General features: G+C 45.5%; 1 protein-coding gene across 6 annotated transcripts in view; it reads right to left on the bottom strand.

Moving 5' to 3' along the window:
• The window catches only part of AGRN (agrin), an 803356-nt gene extending 778342 nt beyond the window's left edge, over nucleotides 1-25014 (bottom strand). For 3 of the 6 annotated variants that reach the window (XM_068240729.1, XM_068240733.1, XM_068240730.1), the window contains exon 1: nucleotides 24590-25014. In XM_068240729.1, coding sequence (XP_068096830.1) covers nucleotides 24590-24781 — 192 coding nt within the window. In that variant the 5' untranslated portion in view covers nucleotides 24782-25014. The remainder of the gene's footprint in view (nucleotides 1-24589) is intronic. The other 3 variants (XM_068240735.1, XM_068240731.1, XM_068240732.1) reach the window with 1 other exon arrangement.
• Nucleotides 25015-26019: the final 1005 nt, after the last annotated feature.

Below are 26019 nucleotides of genomic sequence, written 5' to 3'. Positions count from 1 at the left end.
GACCAATCAAAATGTGTAATCTATTGTATGTGTAAAACATACAGGATGTCAGGGCATACAATTCAACCACCGGTGCCCACAGAAACCACAATAGCAGTTTTTTTCATTTAGAAAACAGGTGGACTCTGCTTGCATTTACTGTATGTATGTGTAAACATAGTACTTTTTATAGCTGTATGTCACCTCTGTTCATTTAATCTTGTACTGAAGCATTTCTCTTCATTTGACACAAGGCAGACAGTGTGCCAATTACTTAAAGGTTAACTTAATTTCTAACACGTCCTCCCACACACTCATCCCTCAGCCATGTCTGTGCAATTTTCTAAACAAAAACCACCAACCTGCTTCCCCCAAAAAAATTACAGTTACAATTTAGTCATCCGTAACACCTTAAAGACAACTTGTTTGTATCATTTGTAAACTGTTAGGGCACATTCACACGCTGACTAATACCAGCGTAAACTGGTTGTGTAACGCTGACTGGCACATTACAAGCCTTCCCTGGTATAGTGAGGTGTTTGTAGCAGGATCACTATCTGGCTGCACACATTAAAGAGGAACTGTAGTGAAAATAGTCAAATAGTTAATTTTTTTTTACAATATTCATTTATAAAGTGTTATTATTATTATTGATTTATAAAGATCCAACATATTCCGTGGCACTGTACAAAGTAAGAAACAAACATGGAGGACAAAATAATACAGAAAATGATATACACCAATATACAAAAAACAGAGTTGGTACAAAATATAGAATCAGTACAAAGTACAGAACCGGTAATAACAATGACAGCATTAATATGAATAAATGTGTAACAAAATCCAATACACTAAGGGCTCGTTTCCACTAGTGCGGTGCAAATCGCCGGGATTCCACCACTGACTAAATCGCATGCGGATTTCGCATAGGCAGGCTATCAGCGATTTTAACCATGTCACTGCCTGGTTCAATTTACATTAGTTGTAGTGCGAATTCGCACACGAAATTGCGGTAAAAAACGCATGTGCGATTTCCCCTATTAAATACATTGCCTGCGATTCGCCTGCATTCCACACGCAGGCGAATTCTGCAGGCTCTACCGTGCAGAAAAATCCTGCACAGAAAAACGCAGCAAAAAAACTGACAAGTGGAAACAGGGCCATCCACTTGTATTGGTTATGCGAATCCGCATGCAGACAACGCATGCGGATTCGCTCTAGTGGAAACGGGGCCTAAAGGGTGAGAGGGCCCTGTCCTTGTGAGCTTACAATCTAAAGGAAATACAATTATTTAGTCAGTGTTTGATCATTGTAAAATCTCTCTTCTCCCTGTTTTACTTTCTGAAATTTATCACAGCCGGCAACATCTTAAAGAGTAACTGTCAGGCTGCAGAAGCTAATTTAAACCTCTATTCTCCTGTGTTAAACAGTTTAGAAGGAAGCCAGAAAGGCATTAGTGAAGATAAAAATCTCAGTTACCTTTGATGTGTGCTTATCAGCAAAGCTGTTATAGACCCATAAGGACGCAAGCCGCATACTATACTGCAAAGCATTCTGGGGCCCTCCCCTCGGCTGCTAATGAGACGTTACAGCAGCTTGTAATCAGTCCAGCGCGTAGCACTGATAAATCTCTGGGCAGAGTACACTGCAGGAGTCAGCTATTGTTCCTAGCCACATGGCTCATTAATATTCACTGCACACTGTGTTATTCAGCACGAGCTTTTCTGTGATCAGGAAGCAAGCAGGACATGACTACACATTTGACAGAAAAACATGGAGCCTGCCATGAGCTGTCAGGAGCATCTATCTAAAATTCTGTGAAATCCAAACGTGGACAGTGAAATGCATATGTAATGTAAGTACAGCCAATCTTTAGCTACTGATATATGTGTTTATTTTCTCTGAGACCTTATACCTAACAGCTCCTCTTTAAGTATTGGCAGGTGATCTCTGCCGAATGTTCATTTACAGAGAGCTCTAAAGCCAGTAAAAAAAAGATCTCTGATCACCTAGAATGTTCGGGGGGGGGGGGGGGACCGAGCTGAATTTTGCATTATAAACAGCTTAGGCTAAGACTCACTGGAAGGGCGGGGCTACATATCAATATACTGTTGTAATTATAATGCTGACCTCCTGTCTCAATTTTAAATGCAGCTTGGCTGGACTTAAAAGTGGATCCGAGATGGACTTTTACTCATTGCATAATTGCGTTCATTTCATATAGTTTATAGGGCATTCCTCAAGCCAAATACTTTTTTGTTTTTGTTTTAATACTCTAATTCCCTATAAACTAAAGAAGCCACGCCCACAGGTTTTCAGAGAGCCAAGGCACTTTCAGACAGTAGCAAGGGCTCATGGGAGCTCAGTCTGGGCAGGAGGAGGGGGAGGTATTACTAGCCAGAGATTTCAGAGGCAGAGGGGAGGAGGGAGGAGGGGGGGATTAGGTTTTTCTTGTTCAAGATGCAGATAAGCCTGCTTCTGTGTAATGTTTACAAACAACATGGCTGCTGTCATTGTATCACAGGAATAATCAATCATATTCTATTAAAGCTGTATGCAGCTAGATTTGCTGTGTAAACTATCTAAACTTTAGATAAGATATATAGACAAGTTACTTGTCATAGTTAGTTTTTCATCTCGGATCCGCTTTAAGTGCAGTCTAAGAGCTGTTTAAACTTCTCTCCATATGTCATCATTACCCATATGAAATTGTTAAATAAAGCCTGAGAGAAAAGGCCAGCCAGTCCTTTACTGTAACACAAAGCAGTACCCACCTTCTCTCTACCAGTGTCGACATATAAACTCATTGTGGCCAGCACTGCAGCACTACTATTCCTGTTTAATTCCTAGTTCTGTGTGTAAGTGTTTAACTTTCTCACACCCTCCCAATGGGTTTATAAAAATAAAGTTATATAAAAGAGCAGTGAGAAATGGTTTATCAAAAAGGTACATAAGACCTTTACAAAGACAGTGCTGGCCACAAAGAGTGTAATGGGAAGAGTTGGGCTAGGTCAGGTGAAATGCTCTGTTCTGGGAAAGGAAGTCCCACTCCCCTGACCATAACGCCATACTGGGGTAACTTGCAAGAAGCCAGACAGGTACTTTCAATACATTTACTGCAAGTAGTACAGATGTGCAATGTCCAAACATTTGTCCATTGCTAATTAATACAAGTTCACTATCACATGCATTAGGAGTAGGAGGCTGAAATTAGGATTTAAAATGTACCTGAGATAACAAAACAAAAAAAAAAGGATTTATATTTACCTGGGGCTTCCTCCAGCCCCCTGTAGTCCCCATAGGTGTCCATCCAGTCCTGTCCATTCCGCCTCAGTCAGGCCCGGTAAAAAAGTCCCCGGCTAAGCCAGTCAAGCACTACTGTGCATGCACGTCCCTGGCCATGTGCCTCTCTGGTTATGCTCCTGTGACAGTTCTGCGCTTGTCAGGCTCTCGACTATGGGAGCGTGATCAAGGAGGGGTGTGGCCAGGGTCGCACATGTGCAGTAGTCAGAGATTACAGGGGCTGGCTACGGGAGAATGGATGCAATCGGATGTATACCAAGGGAGCCCACGGACTACAGGGGGCCACCCAAGTGCCTTGCTCTCTCATCTAGCAGTGTTAGAATCCTCAGACAGGACACTATCTACATGGAGTCCCCATGTTTGCATGGGTTTTCTCTGGGCACGCCAGCTTCCTCTGGGTACTCACACATCCCGAAAATATATACTTACAGTTTGATTTGCTTCCCCACAAACAAAATGTCAGTGATATATAATTGCATAATAATAATAATAATACTCTACACTTCTTCAGATTCTTCTAGAGTACTGCAACTGCTTTGGCCTAGTCTCAGCACAACGGTGATGGACACAGCCTGGTGGGATCGCTGTTATCCTGCTGCACTTCTGCCTAATTACCAGCGACTTTTTTTTTATTCCTTTTTTATCCCTCGATTCCAGACAGAACAACAATAACACATTAGAGGTCTCACACAGTAGCTGATCGATAATATTATTTCCTGGTCATTTATTCAATAGTGAGGTTTTCACAGGCCTGTACTTTTAATCCAGTGGCAGTCAACTTGCTGGAAGTCGAGGGCCAGAAGTATGACCCCTGACATAACCACAGGGTCTCACATTATATTTTCAGCTGTTTAACACTGATCTTGACCCACACCCCCAGAGTGCAAGTGCCCTGTCACTTATTGTGTACTTTACACCCAATAGGATTGCTGAAACAGTAAGCCCAGCAGTCCCACCACTCCGTTGTACTGTCCATATTAATAAAGCTATAAAGAATGTGAGGTGTTTCAAATTATAAGAACTTTCCTACTTCAATTACGGTACTCTGAATTCAAAAAGTGTGCACTCAAAACGTAAATAATTTTATATCCGTGTGGGGTGAGTAGCGATGAACTAACAGCTGTTTGTGAAGTGACATGAAAACAATTAGGAATGTGGTGGCACTTGGGATGCTCTATCTAAATGTAAAAGAGCATGACCTGGGGTGATGTAACAAACCACACACAAGTGGTACAAAACAAATATTATAAAACAAAAAAATGTACGTTTGAGGAAAATCAGTGTCAGCTGCCAGTCTACACATAGCTGTGATATGGGGTTAAAGGTCTCATATGCCAGTGAAGGTTTGTGTAACCATATAAAGTAAAGGCTCAAGTGCTTGAAAAAACAAGCAAACACTTGTGGCTCCTGTGCCCTTCTCTTATCTCCATCCCTGAGGTCTGGCTAAAGATAACAACACAGCAGTGATGTTGTTCTCATTTATTCTGCATCACAAAATGTAATGGCCATAATCATCCCAAGATTGCAGTGGGGTTTATTGCCCAAATGACTATTGCTGCTCCCTCTGTGTGGTCTATTTAGGGCACTCATGAATTGCCAAAATCTATATTCAAGTGATGTGCCGTATTTGGGCTTCGCTTGTGACATCTGGGGACTGGGGTGACAGCTCTCAAAACAGAACTAGTGTTGTGTTAAATTAGCGATATTTGGCATATCCGTACACTGGCTGAAAATGGGAGAAATATTGTGAAGGTCATGTACGCTGCTGAAACATGTGAAACAGTATAAGCAGCCTTCTTTCACAAAGAAGCAATGACCAGCACAGTGGGAAGGAGCTGGACAGCACCATGTCTTATTCACTTGTTATTCCTTGTACTAGCTAGAACTGTCAGACATCAGCCATATGCTAATTTTCATGTTGTAATGTGAATTTTCGTCTATGTCTAATCATGACATGGGAAACGGATGCGTGGGGCAAAAATCTGCAGCATGCAATCCATAGTTTGTTTGCATCGCACGCGAAAATTTGCATTCAATGGAAGGTTCTCCATTGACATTCATTGTTTCATTTTTAATGAAATTGTACTTAGTGGAAACGGGAACTAAAGCTATTTTCTCCCGTAGTACCCAAAGTGCATATAGTATGTGCTTTTAAAGTGCTTTAAAATACTTATAACAGTTTATTCAATACTGTAACAACAAAAATATGTAATTAAAAAAACAGTATAGTATATTTTGTACATGGAGACAACTTTGTATCTCTGAAACGCTGTAACTCTAGTTGTTTGTATGTAGGGGACTGTCGGTACTTGATTAACTACATAAGGACCGAGGTGATTAAAATCTACGCCCTGTTTTGGCGATTACCTGGCTGGCAGGGAGTAGATTTCAATCACCGCTGCAACACACATCCGCCGTTTTCTTGCCGCTGAATCCCTGCCGTGTCCCGTCGCAGCTCTCTTGCTCTGCCTGTCTCTATGACGGCAGAGCCCTTTGAGCCGGTCAGGAGCTGATTTAATTGGTTCCTGGCCGTGTCTATCAATGTAAGCAACTCCCATAGGCTTACATTGATAGACACGGTCAGGAGCCAATGAAAGCGTCTCCTGACCAGCTCACATGACTCTGCCAACGGCAGAGTGGATGTCCTGAGGATCTCGGCATGCGGCGGTGACGGCGGGTATATGCGGCGATTAGTAGGGATTCCGCCGTTATTGTACCAGCGGTCTCGGGGCAGAGACCGCTGGTACTTAAAGGGACACTATCAATTAACATGTTTATTTCAATTGAGATAGAAAATGTTTGGGAAGTGCTGCTAAGTACTGGTGTATACATTTCACTGCTTATCTATTTGATTACTGTTATCTAATTCCTTTCACATTTTTCTGACGGCAATTCTGACGGCAGACTCAGCCATGAGGGGAGGGGGGAATTCACTCAGAGTTTATCAGTTACCTCTGTGTGCAGAGAGCTCAGTCAGAGACAGGCAGAGCTTTCTCTCAGAGAGAGCAGAGGAAATGTATCTTATGTGCAACATAAACATTTGTAATACTGTAGTGTGTGAAACCTGATACCTGTTTTCAAATAATCTGCTTCGATCAATATTACACTGTTCTTAGCATGTCAGACTGCAGAGATTCATACAGATTTTATACCTCTGCAAATGAGATATTCCAAAGTAGCTAAAATCTACACACAATGAATTAAAGCTTTTGCCTCTTATATTTAACATGAAAAGTAGAAAAATGTTAACACAGCTACTTAGACATTATTTGTACGTTGTCATTTTTGAACACATGGGTATTGATAGTATTCCTTTAAGTGCTTAACACTGTTAGGTAGGATCAGCCAATTGCACATCCTAAGTTCCAAATTCCAGCACAAACAGATGAAAGGTGAAGACACTGACATTCCATACAAAAAAAAAACAAAATAGCACTAAAATGGCAGTGCTTTTCTGGGCCTGGGCTATGAAGCTATTGTTGCTACAGACCACTTGTCAACCAGAATGTATGCTAGCAGAAGTTCTCAAGGCTTACTTATCGGTGCATTGAAGCCCCTGTTATGAATGAGATAAAAGCTAAGCTTGATGATACAAGATGCTTTCAAGATCCATCCAACAAGAAATGTAAAAACATTAGAAGGATTTATGGATGGAGTGTTGGTGTAATTCATAGCCCCATCATTTGAAACGTTCATAAATAAATTATAGAGCGCATGGCCCTGATATATAGCATAGTAGAGACGCCTACCTATCGGTGCAATTACCGCAGCGGCAATCTGCTTTATTCAGTCTATTAACCTTTACCCGGTTTTGAATTTATCACTCGCCATACTCTCAATTTTCTTTCACTTCCACACTCTTAACTCTGGAATGTCAATTATCTTCTTAGGAAATGTTCTATGTTAACCACCCCATTGTGATAAATAATGCAGTCCACTCACAATACATCGCTCAAGCAATAAAAGGATAAACTCGCTCTATGCAAATATATATTTATATAGTAAATTAGCATCTGAGAAGTACACAGTTATAAGCAAGAATGGTGGTGTACAGTTCTATCATATAAACCCTGCTATATTCTACCTTCATACAAGGAGCTCTAGATGGAAAAAGGGTAACAAATGTAAGCAATAGGAAGCATGTGCCTAGAGGAGGGGACAAGGGAAACCGAGGTGAGAGACATACGGAGGCTGACATGTTTATTTCCTTTTCAACAATGCACATTGCCTGGCTGTCATGCTGATCCACTGCCTCTAATAAATTTAGCCACAGACCCAGAGCAAGCATGCCGATCAGATGTTTCCACCAAAAATCTGACAATACTAGCTGCATGCTTGTTTCAGGTGTGTTAATCAGACACTGCTGATTAGAAAGCTCAGCAGGACTGCCAGGCAACAGGTATTGTTTAAAAAGAAATAAATATGGCAGCAGAGTGCTACTTGCCCAAGTTATGTAAAGCACAGCATGAACAATCTCATCATATTGTAGGCTAAAACAATTGTTGTGTTCATCAAACATATAATTCCTCTACAGATCCTAAAGATTGACTACGCTTCAGTACACAAATCTGTATAACACACCACACAAGTTGCTTTGCAAACGAATACCAGTTCAATATATATATATATATATATATATATATATATATATATATATATATATACATACATATATACAATATTTAGTATTTACTGTATAGAGCACCAACACAGTCAGAGTTGGAGTCAGACCAATTTTGGGTACCTGGAGTCTAATTCGGTGCTTTAATAACCTGAAGAGTCGGGAATCAGAGTTGGATCATTTTTGTACCAAATCCACAGCCCTGGTAAGTATTAGACTAAGGAGTTCAAGTCGAGGAGTCGGAGCCATTTTGGGTACCTGGAGTGGGAGTTGGAGGCGGATGATTTTTGCACCGATTCCACAGCCCTGGTTGTAGAGTATATGGCCTTGTCACTGACTGCCCTCAGAGGAGCTCACAATCTAATCCTTTCCATAGTCATACGTCCATGATAGTCTAGGGCCAATTTTAAGGGTTTTTTTTTGTTTGGTTTGTTTTGGGGTTTTTTTGAAGACACAGAGAGAACATACAAAGTTTTTTCCCTGACTGGGATTTGAACCCAGCACTGCAAAGTAGGAGTACTATCCACCATGCCACATTGCTGCCCACATACTTGATTTCCTGCCTACAGTTGCTATAACTTCATTACGCTGGCGCTTTATAAATCAATAATAATAATTATCTAGGAAATCATGGCAACAATATATGGCTTGGTGTAAAAGACTTCCCAAGTCCCCACATCTCTTTGTGTCATGACTGTACAAAGCAGGATTATTGTCATCCTTTTGCTCCTTGACATTCTCTAGTTTTCCTGCACAGACATATTAATTACACACGAAGAAGAATTCTGCCAATCCTGGGAAAGAGAACGAATCACTTGAAGCATTTACTCCCCTCTCTGAGCTACATAGGAGCAAAAAAATGTTCCTATCCTTCCACATTTCCCCTCACCCAGGAAGAGAAAGAAACTGAGCCAATTAAATCCAGCAACTGCTAATCAAAGCTAGCAGCTTTGATTGGCTCAGTTAAATGTCCTCCTGGGGTCAGTGGAGATTTGTAAATTAGGAGAAAGTTTTCTTTACAACTACTGAGCTTAGGTGGTAGTGTGAAATGATAAACAGCTCCAACAGTGAACACGAGCTCTGGAGCAGTCACCGAAGCAAACACAGTTATACCTGGTAAATATAACGTGCTCAATATTTCAAACGTATAGAGATGATATGATAGTCTATGCAATCCATCCTGCTGGAAACACATCACATCCTCTAAGGATCTATGTGAGAAATGTGCCCTCTTCTTCACATACAAAGACACATTTATTAGATCTGCTATCAAACCCACAACCAGAGCTGTGGAGTCAGTACAAAAATCATCCGACTCCAACTCCAACTCCACAGTTTATGAAACCACCGACTCCGACTCCAACTCCAGGTACCCAAAATGGCTCCAACTTCGACTCCTTAATCTAATACTTACCAGGGCTCTGGATTTGGTACAAAATCATCGACTCGGACTCCTGACTCCGACTCCTCAGTTTATGAAACCACTGACTCCAACTCCAGGTACCCAAAATTGCTCCAACTCCTTGACTCCAACTCCACAGCCCTGCCCACAACTACGAAAACCTATGCAGAGCATAATGGATAACTTCACAACCTACCGCAGTGATCTGCCTTTAAGGTAATTACTCAGGAAGACATCTCAAACATCCTGATCCTTCGTCAGACTACCTGCGACCTGGACCCTGGCCCAACAGTTGAAATGCCCTGATCTGTTCAGGCCAGCATTTCACAAGATAGTCAACTGTTCTGTAGCTGTCCGTTTCTCCTCAGGGGTTACTTGAACTACAATGACTAGATTTTTCCGGGCCCAACCTGGAATGGGGGGAGTGGGACATCGTAAAATGAGCATGGACATGACCAGTGTTCTCCCCAGGCTCTTTTAGCCGGGTGCTCCACCCAGCTAGTTTTGGTAAGCACCCGGCTGTCATCGGCTCACCTCCTCCTATGCTGTAAACACAGAAGCACTGGCCCTGCGTTCTCTCATCTCGCCCCACCCGGCTACTTTTTCATGCCACCCAGCTACTATTTCATGCCACACGGCTGGAAAAAGATTCTGTAGACAACACTGTGACATGATGTTGTCAGAAGGCATAAAGCTCTCCAAGAAGTAAACAGACAGCATTTAGGAAAGAAAATCTCTTTGGGTAAAGTTATGAGAATATTTATTGCCGTATATGCTCCCACTGAGAAGATCTGCCTCACTTTCTGCTGAATGAGTATTCACTCCATCAGAGATACAAACAGCATTCCTTCTTCCCTCTGTATAAACCTCTTTGATTTTGGAACAATTCTTATTTGTGTACAGTGAAGGGTAAAAGAAGGTGTTTCAGCAGGTGTTTCAAGACGAGAAAATCCTCAGTAAACACTGTAGTTGTTCTACCAGTCATGTAGATCTGCAGGGGTCCCTCATAGGGGCTGAAAAGCAATGCAGATCAGTAATAGGATAAAATGCTCCACTTCAAAGCTTGCCGACGTTAACGTCTTCGCTTCTCTGCTTTGAAAATCCTGATGACAGCCAAAAACCCTTAATTCTGGCCTAATTTGTTCCCCCAGCCTGGCTCTCATTAGAATACTCAGCAGTCATTAAATCCCTTCAGATTTCCTATTGATTTGTCCTGCATTAGTGACAAGCAGAAACTTGTTGGCCCGGCCAGAAATTTTTCCCACTGAAAGAAATCCCCAATATGACAAACATGCACAGACACATTCCTTCATTACTACAATGGGTTAAGTCCGCTGTAATCTCGCAGACTGGAGCTGCGAGCTGATCAAGAGTCTGAGCTGCAGTCTTAAAACTCTGAGAGGGAAAAAAGTAGCCCGAGGCCAGCCTGGGAATTCAATAACTGGGAGTGCTGAAAACACAGAGCTTTTGAAATAGGTGTATTTACAAAATGGGCACTCTTCTGTATAGTGCTGCAACGCTAATAACAGACTGCATGTGGTGAAGATCTGACTGACTGAAAAGCTCTACTTTAAACACTCACTCGTCTAAAAATATCAAAATTATACGCTTGTCTGCAGCATCACAACAGTCAGAAAACATGTGTCCAGACCACTCTTAAGTGCTTGGATGGCTTATGGATGCTTAAAATGATTGTGGTATGACAGGAATCGTATCGTCTTCATTAAGACAGCATGTTGTCGGGTGAAAGAAGTCCCCTTTGAACTTTAGTGCTGTTCCTTATTTTATCCTTAGGGACAAAGCAGCCACATCTTATATGGCAGTGTTTCTCTACATGATTTTGGTACTGTGTATCCGGGACTATAAGTCGAGGATTTTCAGTCTGACTTGCTAAAGCACCTCATCCCCCCAGAAGATCTGCCAACCATAGTTCATGCCTTCATTACATCCCGACTGGACTATTGTAATGCTCTCTACACCGGCCTTCCAAAAAAGGTCTTGTACCGCCTACAGCTGATACAGAATACTGCTGCCAGACTGTTGACCAACCAACCCCGTCACTGCCACAAAACACCAGTCCTGAACTCCCTTCACTGGCTACCTATAGAATGGAGGATCCTATTCAAGATCGGCCTACTGACATTTAAATCACTACATATTCTGGGCCCTGGATACATGAAAGATATGTTGCAGCTGCATAGCAATCCCTGCAATCTCCACAGGTTCTTATACTCGTGTCATACCCAGAGTCCACCTGGAAACTTTTGGTCCCAGAGCCTTGTGTCATGCCGCTCCTACATTATGGAACTCTTTACCTCAGCACTATCAAAAGTGCCACTCTGATGTGATATGTGTTCAGGAGACTTAATTTGCCAAATCTTCTATTGCCAAGAATTTCCATAAAAATAATTGAAGGTTCTTTGCCTCTTAGATGGATAAAAAAAACACAGGGGTGCCCTGACTCTTCTCGATAACACCCTCCCGCTCAAGGGAGAATTATTTGGCACTATACATCAGACAAAAAACTCTCACTCATATTCTAATTATCTTATATTATCTGCCTGTGTCCCCCACTGCAGGCAGTGAGAAAGGTGCTAAGACAAAAAAAAACTCAATAAACAAAGGGCTGGGGCCTAAAATTGGTAAATAAGTGTGTGGATGTCTTTACTTATACGGTAGCATAAGTTAAGGGGCACCTAAAGTAAATTTTAAAAAAAGCCAGCTTAGCTTAACTGGGGCTTCTACCAGCCCCCTGTAGCCGTCCTGTGCCCATGTTGACACTTCGTGATGTTCCGTTCACCCGCCCCTCTTTCTTCTGGACGTGTGGCCTTGGTTCACGTGCCTCTTGATCGCACTCCGTGGACGGGAGCGCTCTGCGCATGTGCAGTGTGGGAAAAGCTCTACTGCGCATGCACAGGACACTCCTGGCAACAGAAGCATGATAGAGAACATGTGCAGCCGTGTGTGCGCAGTGGTCACAGACTCGCTGAGTCTCCCAGCCGAAAGAACATCGGTCAGTGATGGCGCTGGCACAAGGCGGCTGCAGGGGGCTGGGAGAAGACTCAGGTAAGTTAAACTGGCTTTTTTATGTATTTATTTAGGTTCCCTTTATTTGCATTATGAATTGTACAAATGCATCTCCATGTAGCACTTTGATCAGCAGCTCTGCTCTTTGTACCCTTTTTATTCCATAACTGTGTATGCTTTCACACATACCATAAACCATGTGGGTCAAAATACCGTCATATACTGTCAGTATGGTGAGGTCTTGTTACTGCAGGTGATATTCCCTCTATTGTTTGTACTGCTCTTATGCTAGGTACACACGATGCATTTTTCGGTCAATTCTCCGCTTGATTCTCTTATCTTTTCTTATCAATTTCCATTCACTTCTATGAGAAATCGAGCGGTAAAACGATCAAAAGTAATATCGGACATGACGGAAAATATCAATAGAACGCTTCTATCGAACGCAAAAACGCAACATTTGTACCTAGCATGATCCTCCCTTCTGCTCAAGTATGCCCACCTGTTCAGCTAGACTATAGAGATACATAAGCAGAATCAGAAGGCCTCTTTCACACTGCACCATGAAAAACTGATACATTTTATAACTGATGAGTTGTTCCATAGCAGTGCAGGGCTAAAAAAGCTTTCAGTTAAGATGCATATAATGTGAACTGAGCTGCAGGTAAACATGTACATTACCTTCACCCGGGTTGCACATCATTTGTCTGTTCAGTTATAACTTGACAGCAACTGATTTAGTGTGAAAGGACCCTTAAATGGTATCCTACTTTAAAGAGAACCTGAGCCGAGTAAAATCATTTAAAATAAACCCATAATGTAGCTGCAAATGATTATTACATACTTACAGTGGCTTGCAAAAGTATTCGGCCCCCTTGAAGTTTTCCACATTTTGTCACATTACTGCCACAAACATGAACCAATTATATTGGAATTCCACGTGAAAGACCAATACAAAGTGATGTACACCTGAGAAGTGGAACGAAAATCATACATGATTCCAAACATTTTTTACAAATCAATAACTGCAAAGTGGGGTGTGCGTAATTTTTCAGCCCCCTGAGTCAATACTTTGTAGAACCATCTTTTGCTGCAATTACAGCTGCCAGTCTTTTAGGGTATGTCTCTACCAGCTTTGCACATCTAGGGCCTGATTCACAAAGCGGTGATAACTCAGTTATCACGCCTAAAAGACTTTAGGCATGATAACCTTTGCACTAGCGAAGTTATCACCACTTTGTGCTATAATTCGCGCGAAGCTCCCGCGCGCACAGTTTTGCGCGCGCGCGCAAAGTCCCATAGGGTTTAATGGGCGCTTCGCGCGAAGCACGGTTCACTGCGCGCGTAGCGCGGTGTGCAGCGCGCGCAAAACTTTGCGCGCGGGAGTTCGCGCGAATTCCTTCAGATCACGCCTAAACTAAGTTTAGGCGTGATAAAGGGCTTTTCACAGGCGTGCAAAGTGTTTGCACCACTTTGTGAATCAGGCCCCTAGAGACTGAAATCCTCCACCCCCAGAGCATGATGCTGCCACCACCATATTTGACAGTGGGGATGGTGTGTTCAGAGTGATGTGCAGTGTTAGTTTTTCCGCCACACTTTTTGCATTTTGGCCAAAAAGTTCCATTTTGGTCTCATCTGACCAGAGCACCTTCTTCCACATGTTTGCTGTGTCCCCCACATGGCTTGTGGCAAACTGCAAACGGGACTTCTTATGCTTTTCTGTTAACAATGGCTTTCTTCTTGCCACTCTTCCATAAAGGCCAACTTAGTACAGTGCACGACTAATAGTTGTCCTATGGACAGATTCTCCCACCTGAGCTGTAGATCTCTGCAGCTCGTCCAGAGTCACCATGTGCCTCTTGACTGCATTTCTGATCAGCGCTCTCCTTGTTCAGCCTGTGAGTTTAGGTGGACGGCCTTGTCTTGGTAGGTTTACACTTGTGCCATACTCCTTCCATTTCTGAATGATCGCTTGAACAGTGCTCCGTGGGATGTTCAAGGTTTTGGAAATCTTTTTGTAGCCTAAGCCTGCTTTAAATTTCTCAATAACTTTATCCCTGACCTGTCTGGTGTGTTCTTTGGACTTCATGGTGTTGTTGCTCCCAATATTCTCTTAGACAACCTCTGAGGCCATCACAGAGCAGCTGTATTTGTATTGACATTAGATTACACACAGGTGCACTCTATTTAGTCATTAGCACTCATCAGGCAATGTCTACGGGCAACTGATTGCACTCAGGCCAAAGGAAGCTGAATAATTACACACGCCCCACTTTGCAGTTATTTATTTGTAAAAAATGTTTGAAATCATGTATGATTTTCGTTCCACTTCTCACGTGTACACCACTTTGTATTGGTCTTCACGTGGAATTCCAATAAAATTGATTCATGTTTGTGGCAGTAATAAGACAAAATGTGGAAAACTTAAAGGGGGCCGAATACTTTTGCAAACCACTGCACCTCACCATCAGTTCCTCTCAGAAGCTCGCCATTTTCTTCTTACAGTGATCCCTTCCAGTTCTGACAAAATTTTGTCAGAACTGAAATATACCAGTTGCTGTCAGTTATATATCAGCTGCTGTCAGTTACAACTGCATGTGCAAGGTATGCCCATGTTTCCCTATGGTTCAAGTGGGCGATATAACAGTTTAACAGTGTGCTAACCAGGAAGCTGTTATGGGGTAAGAGTATTTTCAAAATGGAGGACAGAGAATTTTATTGATCACAGTGGACAAACAGGACGCAGGAGAGGAGAAAGAGATTGATGAGTAGACTACACAGGAGGTAAGTATAACCCGTGTATGATTATATTGACTTTTTATTTTCAGTTCAGGTTCTCTTTAAAGCTTTCCGCCTTTAGGCTTGGTTCACACCGGCCGGTTCGGAGCCATAGCGGGATTGTATTTGTATGGTACGGGCATGTTGTACCACTCCAAGATTCATTGTAGTGCCCGCTGACACTGAAGCCACTATCCAAACAGAACACACTGGTTCATTTGTTGAGGGAATGCAATGGACAAAAACAAAAAAATGGTACAAATGGACATGCGTGAAAGTGCTCATAGCAAAGCAGTATTTCTGTTGGCACGCTGCAAGAAATAGTTCAGCAACAGGCCTAGAAACATATGCACAGAAGTACAGTAAAGGTACCATGTGCAGGGAGCACATATCAGTGACAAGGTAGCACAAGCATTGCGCAATTGGCACAATCTGCGTTGCCTAGGACATTGTTGTAGCAACACATGCTATGCCCCTAGTTAATGCAGGTTGCATTAGTTGTGCACCAAATGCTACCTTGACACTGTAAATAATTGTAAAATTGCTTTTTTCTTCCTGTACTCTGCAACTTTACCACACTTTTGTGAATTTTCCCCCTTAGTGTGAACTGAGAAGAAATGAGAAGAAGACTACAGTGTCCATCTCAAGCTATTTATGATCAGTATCTGAATGGAACAGATGACATACGGTTAGCTATGATACAACTCATAAAGAAGGGATAAACCTAGATGAAGTCAGAAAATGGAAATGGTGCACAATACAACCATGTACACACCTTAAAGTGGATCCGAGATAAACTTTTACACATTTCATAATTGTGCCCCTAACATATTTTATAGGGCATTCCTCAAGCAAAATACTTTTTTTTTTTTTTTGAATGCCCTAATTCTCTATAATCTAAACAAGGCGCGCCCACAGCTCCTCCAGTGCCTAGGCATTCTGAGTCCCATGTAGCAAGTGCTCATGGGAGCTCACTCTGGGGAGGAGATGGCTTTTCCCAAAGGAGGAGGAGGGGGCTTACCAGCCGGGAGCTGCTGAGAATTCAGAGGTAAGGCGGCGGAGAGGGCATGAGAGAGGAATGGAGTTTTCACAGGCTGAGGGGTGGAGATGCAGAGCAGCTTGCCTGTATAATGACGAAAAGCAGAATATGGCTGCTCTCATTGTATCACAGCAGCCGTGCCCAACCTACGGCCCGCGGGCCATTTGTGGCCCGCGAAGCCAGTTTCTGTGGCCCGCGCGGTGTCTGCCTGCGGAGGGGGAGAAGATCGGGTGGTATTGCGTAGTATGGCACTCGGCGGGACGCGCATACACCAGTGTGTGCTTGTATTCAGCCCCGGGTAGTGCTGGGATAGTTAGAAAGCCTCGCTCATTGGTTACTGCAGGAACCTTCCTCCAATAGGAATCAGCCCAGACACCGGGGCACACGCTGTGACAGCCCCCTCAGCCCCACGCAGTGCTGACAGCCTCCTCAGCCCCACACAGAGCTGACAGCCTCCTCAGCCCCACACAGAGCTGAAAGCCTCCTCAGCCCCACACAGAGCTGACAGCCTCCTCAGCCCCACCCAGAGCTGACAGCCCCCTCAGGCCCACCCAGAGCTGACAGCCCCCTCAGGCCCACACAGAGCTGACAGCCCCCTCAGCCCCACAGAGCTGACAGCCCCCTCAGCCCCACACAGAGCTGACAGCCCCCTCAGCCCCACACAGAGCTGACAGCCCCCTCAGCCCCACACAGAGCTGACAGCCTCCTCAGCCCCACACAGAGCTGGCAGCCTCCTCAGCCCCACACAGAGCTGGCAGCCTCCTCAGCCCCACACAGAGCTGACAGCCTCCTCAGCCCCACACAGAGCTGGCAGCCTCCTCAGCCCCACACAGAGCTGGCAGCCTCCTCAGCCCCACACAGAGCTGACAGCCTCCTCAGCCCCACACAGAGCTGGCAGCCCCCTCAGCCCCACACAGAGCTGGCAGCCTCCTCAGCCCCACACAGAGCTGGCAGCCTCCTCAGCCCCACAGAGAGCTGACAGCCTCCTCAGCCCCACACAGAGCTGACAGCCTCCTCAGCCCCACACAGAGCTTACAGCCTCCTCAGCCCCACACAGAGCTGACAGCCTCCTCCGCCCCACACAGAGCTGACAGCCTCCTCCGCCCCACACAGAGCTGACATCCTCCTCCGCCCCACACAGAGCTGACAGCCTCCTCAGCCCCACACAGAGCTGACAGCCTCCTCAGCCCCACACAGAGCTGACAGCCTCCTCAGCCCCACACAGAGCTGACAGCCTCCTCAGCCCCACACAGAGCTGACAGCCTCCTCAGCCCCACACAGGGCTGACAGCCTCCTCAGCCCCACACAGGGCTGACAGCCTCCTCAGCCCCACACAGAGCTGACAGCCTCCTCAGCCCCACACAGAGCTGACAGCCTCCTCAGCCCCACACAGAGCTGACAGCCTCCTCAGCCCCACACAGAGCTGACAGCCTCCTCAGCCCCACACAGAGCTGACAGCCTCCTCAGCCCCACACAGAGCTGACAGCCTCCTCAGCCCCACACAGAGCTGACAGCCTCCTCAGCCCCACACAGAGCTGACAGCCTCCTCAGCCCCACACAGAGCTGACAGCCTCCTCAGCCCCACACAGAGCGGACAGCCTCCTCAGCCAGCACACTACAGGCCACTCTGATACCATTGCTGCATTAATCTGCCCTGTGCATACACCCAAACAGCCACAAACTTCTCATTAAGAAAATGTGCATCAAATGGTGAGTACAACAATTCTTATATTGTCGTTTTCTTTCCATTTCCAACACTATGTTAACTTTTACTAGAAAATGTTAAACGTTTTACATTGAAATTTTGTATGCATGTGTTCCGGCCCTCGAGATTTTTCTTGATTTGAAGTTCGGCCCTCGGGCCAAAAAAGGTTGAGCACCACTGTATCACAGGAAGAAATAATCATATACTGTTGAAGCTGTTTGCAGCTAGATTTAAGGGGCCTATACACTCAGCCGATTTTCTGGCCGACCGATCGATCGTTTGCAAATCGGTTGGCCAATCGACCGATCGATGGCCGATTTCGATCGATTTCGATGGATTTCTGACGAGTGTATGGGCACCTTTAAGGCAGCCATACACTGGTCGATGTGCCATCAGATCGACCAGCTGACAGATCCCTATCTGATCGAATCTGATCAGAGAGGGATCGTATGGCTGCCTTTCCTGCAAACAGATTGTGAATCGATTTCAGCCTGAAACCGATCACAATCTGTTGTGGTGGTGCTGCCGCCGCTCCCCCCGCCGGTATACATTACCTGAGGCTGGCTCCCGGGCGTGATGTCCCCGTCATGTGGCACCTCCGGCTCCGGCATCCGCATAGAACTTAAGCTATCACACCAGTGACAGCGGAAGTTCAAATAGAGCGCCCTCTAGTTGTACTTCCGCTGTCACTGGCATGACAGCGGAAGTTATACGAGGATGCCGGAGGTGCCATGACGGGAGCAGTGACGGACGGGATGCCCGGGAGCCAGCCTCAGGTAATGTATACCTGATCGGATCGGCCGCCGCTAGCGACGCGCTCCCTACCCGCGGGCGATCGAGGGTAATTTCCCGCACGGCGCGATCGACGGACCGATCCGATTTCGGGAGGAAATCGGATCGGCGGGTGCGTGTTGCGCGAACGATTGGCAGCAGATTCGATCCCAGTGATCGAATCTGCTGTCGAAACTGCCGCAAATCGGGCCAGTGTATGGCCACCTTTACTGTGTAAACCATCTACACTTTAGATAAGATATGTAGACAAGTTAAGCAGCCCATGCACTCAGCCGATTTTCTGGCCGACCGATCGATCGCGGTCGATCGATCGATCGATCGCAAATCGGTTGGCCAATCGACCGATCGACGGCCGATTTCGATCGATTTCGATGGATTTCCATCGAACTTGCAGGGTGGAAAATTTAGGTCGATCTGATGAGATTGCTTATCAGTTTGCATTGGCCTTAATGGAAATCTGATGGCAAAAAAATGCCATCAGATCGAATTTCAACAGATTTCAAACTGAAATCTATTGGAATTCTATTCTGGTAAAAAATGTTCTAAAAACGCATCAGATAGATCATCAGATGCATTTCTTATCTGTCTGCTGCCAATCTGACAAGTGTATGGGCACCTTAACTTGCTATAGATAGTTTTTCATCTCAGATCTGCTTAAACCCTTTTCAGGACCGGAGCCGGCCTTTTCCTATTGTGCCCTGTGATAACTGTGATTGGCTCACAGTAATCATGAGGTCAGGAGCCAATCAGATGCAGAATCTCTTCTGTCACAGAGACAGCAAAGAAAGCCAGGTGCGATGGAACAGCAGTGCCATTGGCAAGGAAAGCGTGAGTGGGCAGCGCTGAATAGTTGAGATGTACGTCCTATTAGAGCCACACAGCCACCAGCAGGACGTAGATTCCAATTACGTCGGTCCGGAAGCATTAAGACTGAAATGTGTATTTAACTTTAGTTACTAAATAATCCAAATTTTACTCAAGTCTTTTTAATGCTGTAATAAAGATAAAGAAATGAGCAGGCAGAGAAGCTAGGCTAGGAGAGCATTACATTCACTCACTGCAGATAGCTCTAAATCATGACAAGGAATGCAACAAGTGTATTATTCCTGCACCACGTGATCACATAAAACTCTTTATTTCTGTATCTCCCGCAGATAGCTACAGCTTGTGCTTGGACTTATACTTGCAAAGCACTGAATCTTATGATCAAATAGGAACACTGCTGCATTATTAGCATTCCTGGATTCACCAGCCACTAGGAAATGTCAACCCAGTGAATGATTAATTTGGAAAATGCAGAGCAACCAAAAGCAACAGATATCTGACCGGATTGTGACAAAGTGGATTCGCCAGATCAGCTTAGGTTGCAAAGATCCTGACACAACCAAAATCTTGGTTGTTGTACAATCTTGCCACATCTTTATGGATTAACACATTGAGAATACTTTGGTCATATTGTTTATACGAGCTCCTATTACTGTATGGTCATAGTAAAATTATGCAATCAAAATTATTTGGTGTATGACCAGCTTAACAGTGAGTAACAACTTATGCCAATGAATATCACAACAAACTTGTTGCCAATAAAAAGGACCAGTACATTTTGCTAAATTTTTGAGCATCTGAAATGTTGCCCCATTCCCCCTCCCCCCAAAACAAAAAAAAAGAAGAAGAAGAATGGCGATACACGCAACCTAAGGACCGGGGCTGTTCACTGTGATCTGTGCTGCGTGGGCTCTCCAGCCCGCAACACAGATCATGTTAATGGGAAGGTTCAGGGAGGGTGGTTAAAAAATAAAAATCAATTTCCACTTACCTGGGGCTTCCTCCAGCCCGTGGCAGGCAGGAGGTGCCCTCGCCGCCACTCCGCAGGCTCCCGGTGGTCTCCGGTGGCCGACCCGACCTGGCCAGGCCGGCTGCCAGGTCGGGCTCTTCTGCGCTCCAAGGTCCGGCACTTCTGCGTCCCACGCCGGCGCGCTGACGCCATCGGACGTCCTCCAGGCTGTACTGCGCAGGCGATCAGACTTCCCCCCCTTTTTTCCCCACTAGGGTGATGACCTGCTGGGGGGGTCTGATCGCCGCCGCTCCGTGTGGCTGAGCGGGGGGGGGGCTCCTCAAAGCCCCCCTCCGCCGCGATATTGCTGCGCAACGGCGCCGTATTGATGTACACAGCAGGGATTTCTTCCCCGTGTGTTTACGATTAGCCTGCGAGCCGCGATCGGAGGCTCACAGGCTATTCACCGAGACACCCTCCGTGAGCATGACATGGAGCAGCCATTTCCATGTAAAACCACAAACGACCAGCCGCCGCCTATCAGCGTTAGCTGGTCGTTAAGTGGTTAAAGCGGACCTTAAAGAAAATCTGTAACGTCAAAACGTCCCCTGGGGGTCCCTCAGGGGTCTCGCTGCAGCCCTCCGTACAAGATGACGTCAATATTTACCTTCCCGGCTCCTGCGCAGGCGCTCTGACGGCTGTCGGCTCCGAAGTAGGCGGAAATACCCGATCGCCGTCGGGTCTGCTCTACTGCGCAGGCGCAAATTTCCGGCGCCTGCGCAGTAGAGCGGACCCGACTGAGATCGGGTATTTCCGTCTACTTCGGAGCTGAAAGCAGCCACAGCGCCCCCCCCTGGAGCCAGCAAAGGTAAATATTGAATTGACAGTCGGGTCTGTCGCCGGCTGTTCGGAGGGCTGCAGTGAGACCCCCGTGGGACAGAGGACGGCGTGGGAAGCCTCATTAGGATCCCGAAGCTTCCCCCACCCGAGGTGAGTACCCCCCAGGGGATGTTTTTGATGTTACAGAGTCTTTTTAAGATATGTAAAAAAAAAAAAAGAAAAAAGAAAAGAGTTTCACTTACCTGGGGCTTCTGCCAGCCCCCTGCAGCTGTCCTATGCCCACGCCTTTTCCAAACAATCCCCGCCAAAATTCAGTTTCTTCACTGCAGTATGCTCCCAACAAAGGACACGTGCAGCCAGGACCACGCAGGACCAGTGGACAGAAAGTGCCAGAAGAGAAAGTGAGCTGCGGCGGGGGAACGGAAGATTGTTTGGAAATGACGTGGGCACAGGATGGCTGCAGGGTGCTGGCAGAAGCCCCAGGTAAGGGAAACTTTTTTTTTTTACATATTTTCAGGTCCGCTTTAAGTTTAAGTTCACTGAATATCTTTAAAGCCCGGTACACACATCCAATTTTAATTGCCCAATCACTGACCAATTTTACCACCTCCATGTAGTATGAGAGTTTACCTACACAATATGGTCATAGTATTAAAAATCTGTTGGTACAGGAGATGGTAAAATTAACCAGTCTTTGGCCAGTCATAACTGAAGGTGTGTACCAGGCTGGTACACACCTTCCATTATGATTGGCCAAACACTGACCAAATTCACCACCTGTGTAGTATGAGTGTTTACCTACACAATCTGCTCATACTATTCAATATCCGTTGACCCTCATACTACATGGAGGCGGTCAATTTGATCAGTGATTGGCCAATTATAATTGAAAGTGTGTACCAGGCATTATAATAGTCACCACCATTATCCTCCAGACAACTGTGTTTGTTTTCAGTGTGTTCCAAATTATGATATGATGAATACAGTTTACATGAATTAGAGCCTCATTGAAAGACTGCAAGCCATCCAACCAGTCCAAATCAAAACACCTTTTTTCAAATTGATCTGAAAAAAAGGTTGTTTTAAAAATCCCTGCAGGATTTTTTTTCCTAGAAGTTTAGACTGTTGTGGTTGCAAAGCTGAATGCAGGATTCATACAACAAATAATGTGACCTGTCACTCCATATCAGAAGGAGCTATCAGCCATGGTGTTGAGAAGAAGGGAGGGGTGAATGCCCTTTGTGACCCTAGTGGCTAAAGGGAGATATCAGCAATGGCCGCAATGGCCACAGGCTATCTAACTACCCTTGGTGACCCAGCTGGTCAGAAAGCATTGTAAAAATGTTCACAGGTGACTTTATTGATCAGCTGAGAGCTGTGGTAAAGCTCATAGACAGACATCTAAGTACCCTTGATGATCCTGCTAACCACTAGTTTCAACAAGCTACAGTGGCATCTGAAAACCCTATGCAACCCAGATAACAAGAGAGAGAGAACTGCAGCAATGATCACATATTAGCGATGCCACTGAGTGGCCTTAGTAACACTATTTGCCAGGAACGTGTTAGCATTGGTCAGAAGCTAGATTGGCAGCTAAGTGACCCCAGTGATCCCTTTGACCAGACAGAGCTGCTGCTAAGTTCACAGGCTACAGAGAGACATCTAAGTGCTCTTGGTGAGCCTACTGGCCACAGTGAATTTCAACAATGCTCAAAAGCTAAAGTGGAATTTGAGTAGCCCAAGATATTCTGTTGCCCATCTAATGCTGCAGCAATGCTAGAGTAGTTTCTACATGACCTTAGTGGCACTGTTGGCTAGAATAAATACCAGCAATTTTTATGGGCGAGAGTAGCAACTGAATATCAGTGACACAATTAAGGAGACAAAGTTGTGGCAAAGCTCATTTACCAGAGATGCATCTGAGTGACTCTGAGGGCCTTATACCAATACTAGTGTTTTGTGATACGATCACTAGCGGGGTCATAAAATACTAGGAACACCTAAACTAATGGAAACCGTGGCAACTGTTTCCATTAGTGCGTTTGTTTGCGGTGTAATTTTTTTTTACGCAATCGTCGACTTGCCACGTTCTCTGTGCAATTTAGCTCCTATTCTTAGTATAGGAGAACAGGAAAATCGCATAGCAATCGCAACACTGTGATTTTCGCCGCAAATTGGCGACTCCCCACTCACTTTTTTTCCAACCACAAAATGCACTGTAATCGTGCAATAACGGATAGCGGAGGTGGAAATTGGATAGAAAAGTGATTGCATTGCAGCTCAATTGTAATCAGTTTTTCTAGTGGAAAAGATCCCACCATACACTGGTTAATTTCAGCCATTCATCCATCGATCGTTTTTATAGAATCGATCAATTAGAAATCGATTCAAATCAATTGATCATTTGCGGCCGATTTCGATCGATTTGATCTATCTGACAGAATGGAAACTCTAGGTGGCCCGTAGAGTTGCATAGGATCTAATGGTCCCATAATGCATTTTGATTGATTCCCAATAGATTTCATTCTGAAATCTATTGGAAATCTGTTCCTAGTGCGTGGCACACATCAGATAGATTCCTGTCAGATTCAACTTGATAGGCATCTGACAGAAATCTATCTGATGGTCGAATCTGCTGCAAATATATAAGTGTATGGCCACCTATAGCGATTCAGTTGGCCAGGGAGTGCTGCAGCAATGTTCACAAAATATGAGAGCCCAAGTGACCATTTTGGCCAGTGACAGCTCCAGAAACCATCACAGGCTACCGCATGCCATCTGAATACCTTTGCTGAACATACTGGCTATAGTGAGTTTCCACAGTGCTCACAGGCAGTGAGTCCAGCTCTTCCCCAAGTAATCCTCCTGCCCAGACAGTTCTGCAGCCAGCGAGGCTATCCTGCCAGAATGGCATCTGAGTGCCCTTGGTGACACTGTTGGGCAGAAAGAGTATCAGAAATGTGACTAGATTAGCACATGAATAATCAGTTACACTCCTGGCGGGACAGCGATAGGCTGGTGAGACATCAGTTTGCCCTCGGTGACTGCTGATCAGGGAGAGCTGCAGCAGGACTCGTGTGCCAGACTGCTGGCCAGCCAGGGAGAGAGCTGCAGCTGTGATTACAGGCTAGCGAGGCTGGAGGGGAAGCACAGAATGAGATGAGAGTGCCCTCTGTGACTGCTGGCCAGCCAGGGAGAGCTGCTACTGTGATTACAGGCTGGGGGGAGGCACAGAGTGTTATTATACCGGTGCCTGCGCTCTAGTCTCTCAGCAAGCCACAATTCAGGAAACCGGCGAACTTTGCTGCCCTGCCCACCGGCCCGCTTACCTTGCACGAGTAGGTGTGGTGCACCGGGTCCACGTTCATGATCTCCTCCACCGTCCCGGTGAGCACGATGTTCGCCTCCTCCTCCCTCTTCTCCAGGTCTCTCTCGGGACAATGTCCCCGACTGATCCCCAGACACACGGCTAGCAGAGCTGCTAAAGTGCACAGAGACATGGTCCTCTGCCGTCTCCACATGTCCGCAGGGAGCAGAGGCGCATCCAAGGCGAGGGAGAGGAGAAGGTGATTCAAAGAGGGCTTCCCCCAGCCGGTTCTGCAGATGCAACAGTAAGGAGAACCTTTCCACTCACTCAGGGAGAGAAGACAAACCCACCCAGAAGGAGGGGAGGGAGGGGACCTGCTCTGCAATGTGAGGTCTTCTTCTTCACAAGGGCTGGGGGATTTGCATGCAATCTGAATTGCTGATAAGCACCAAAGAAAGGAGGGGGGGTTAATGGTGCTGCCTCTGTCCTCCCTCCTAGCTGATCCCAAAGTATAGCAAACGCCACCTCCAGGAAACGCGCCTCAAATCAGGTTAATGGATAATCGGGAGCACAACGTGATCTGCCTGTAAAAGGTGCACATGCAACAGGGCTGAGGCTTTCTTCTATTCCTCTCCTGGATGTCTTGGCTGATGTCCCAGGGCTCAAGTGACTGCATGGGGAAGAAGAATGGAGAAGGAGGACATCTATCTGCTGCACTGCAGGACACACATTCAGCTCAGAGGATGCTGGAACTCCCCTCAGCCTGGCACCGCCACTATTTATCCTTCTCTGAGGAAAAGTGGGAAAGGATGACTGAATAATAAATGAAAGAAAATTAAAAGTAAGTGAGCGTGATTAGCATCTGCTGGAAGCTGTCAGGGGATCTTTCATGTAGTTCCATGGGGGCAGCTTACTTATGTTACTTCAGGTACCGCTGGAAGGTGGTAATATCTGTTTTTATATAAAATTAGTATGCTGGTGAGGGGGAATCTGTGCTTTGCTGGCATATGTAGTCCACCCAGGGGGGTAGCACTTAAATGTCTGAGACAGTAAAGTTTGCTGGATTCTGCTGGTGAGGGGGATCTGCAGGGACAACACGGTGACAGCCAGGTCAACATCTGCAAGGAGTTATGTGTATGTTCTCACTCTTTTGGCACGGGTTTCCTCCGGAAACTTAGGTTTCCTCACACATCCCAAAAACATCCAGATACGTTCATTGGCTTCCCCCTAAATTGGCCCTAGACTATGATACATGCACTACCAGGGCTGTGGAGTTGGTACAACAATCCTCTGACTCCAACTCCGACCCCTCAATGTATGAAACCTCCAACTCCAGGTACCCAAAATGGTTTTGACTCCAACTCCTTAGTCTAATACTGTACTTACCAGGGCTGTGGATTTGGTACAAAAATCATCCAACTCCTCAGATTATCAAACCTCCAGGTACACAAA

This window comes from Hyperolius riggenbachi, chromosome 6 (genome assembly GCF_040937935.1).
Source record: "Hyperolius riggenbachi isolate aHypRig1 chromosome 6, aHypRig1.pri, whole genome shotgun sequence".
Lineage (NCBI taxonomy): Eukaryota > Metazoa > Chordata > Amphibia > Anura > Hyperoliidae > Hyperolius > Hyperolius riggenbachi.
The sequence above is the reverse complement of the archived record's forward strand: the minus strand, read 5'-3'. Positions and strand labels throughout refer to the sequence as shown.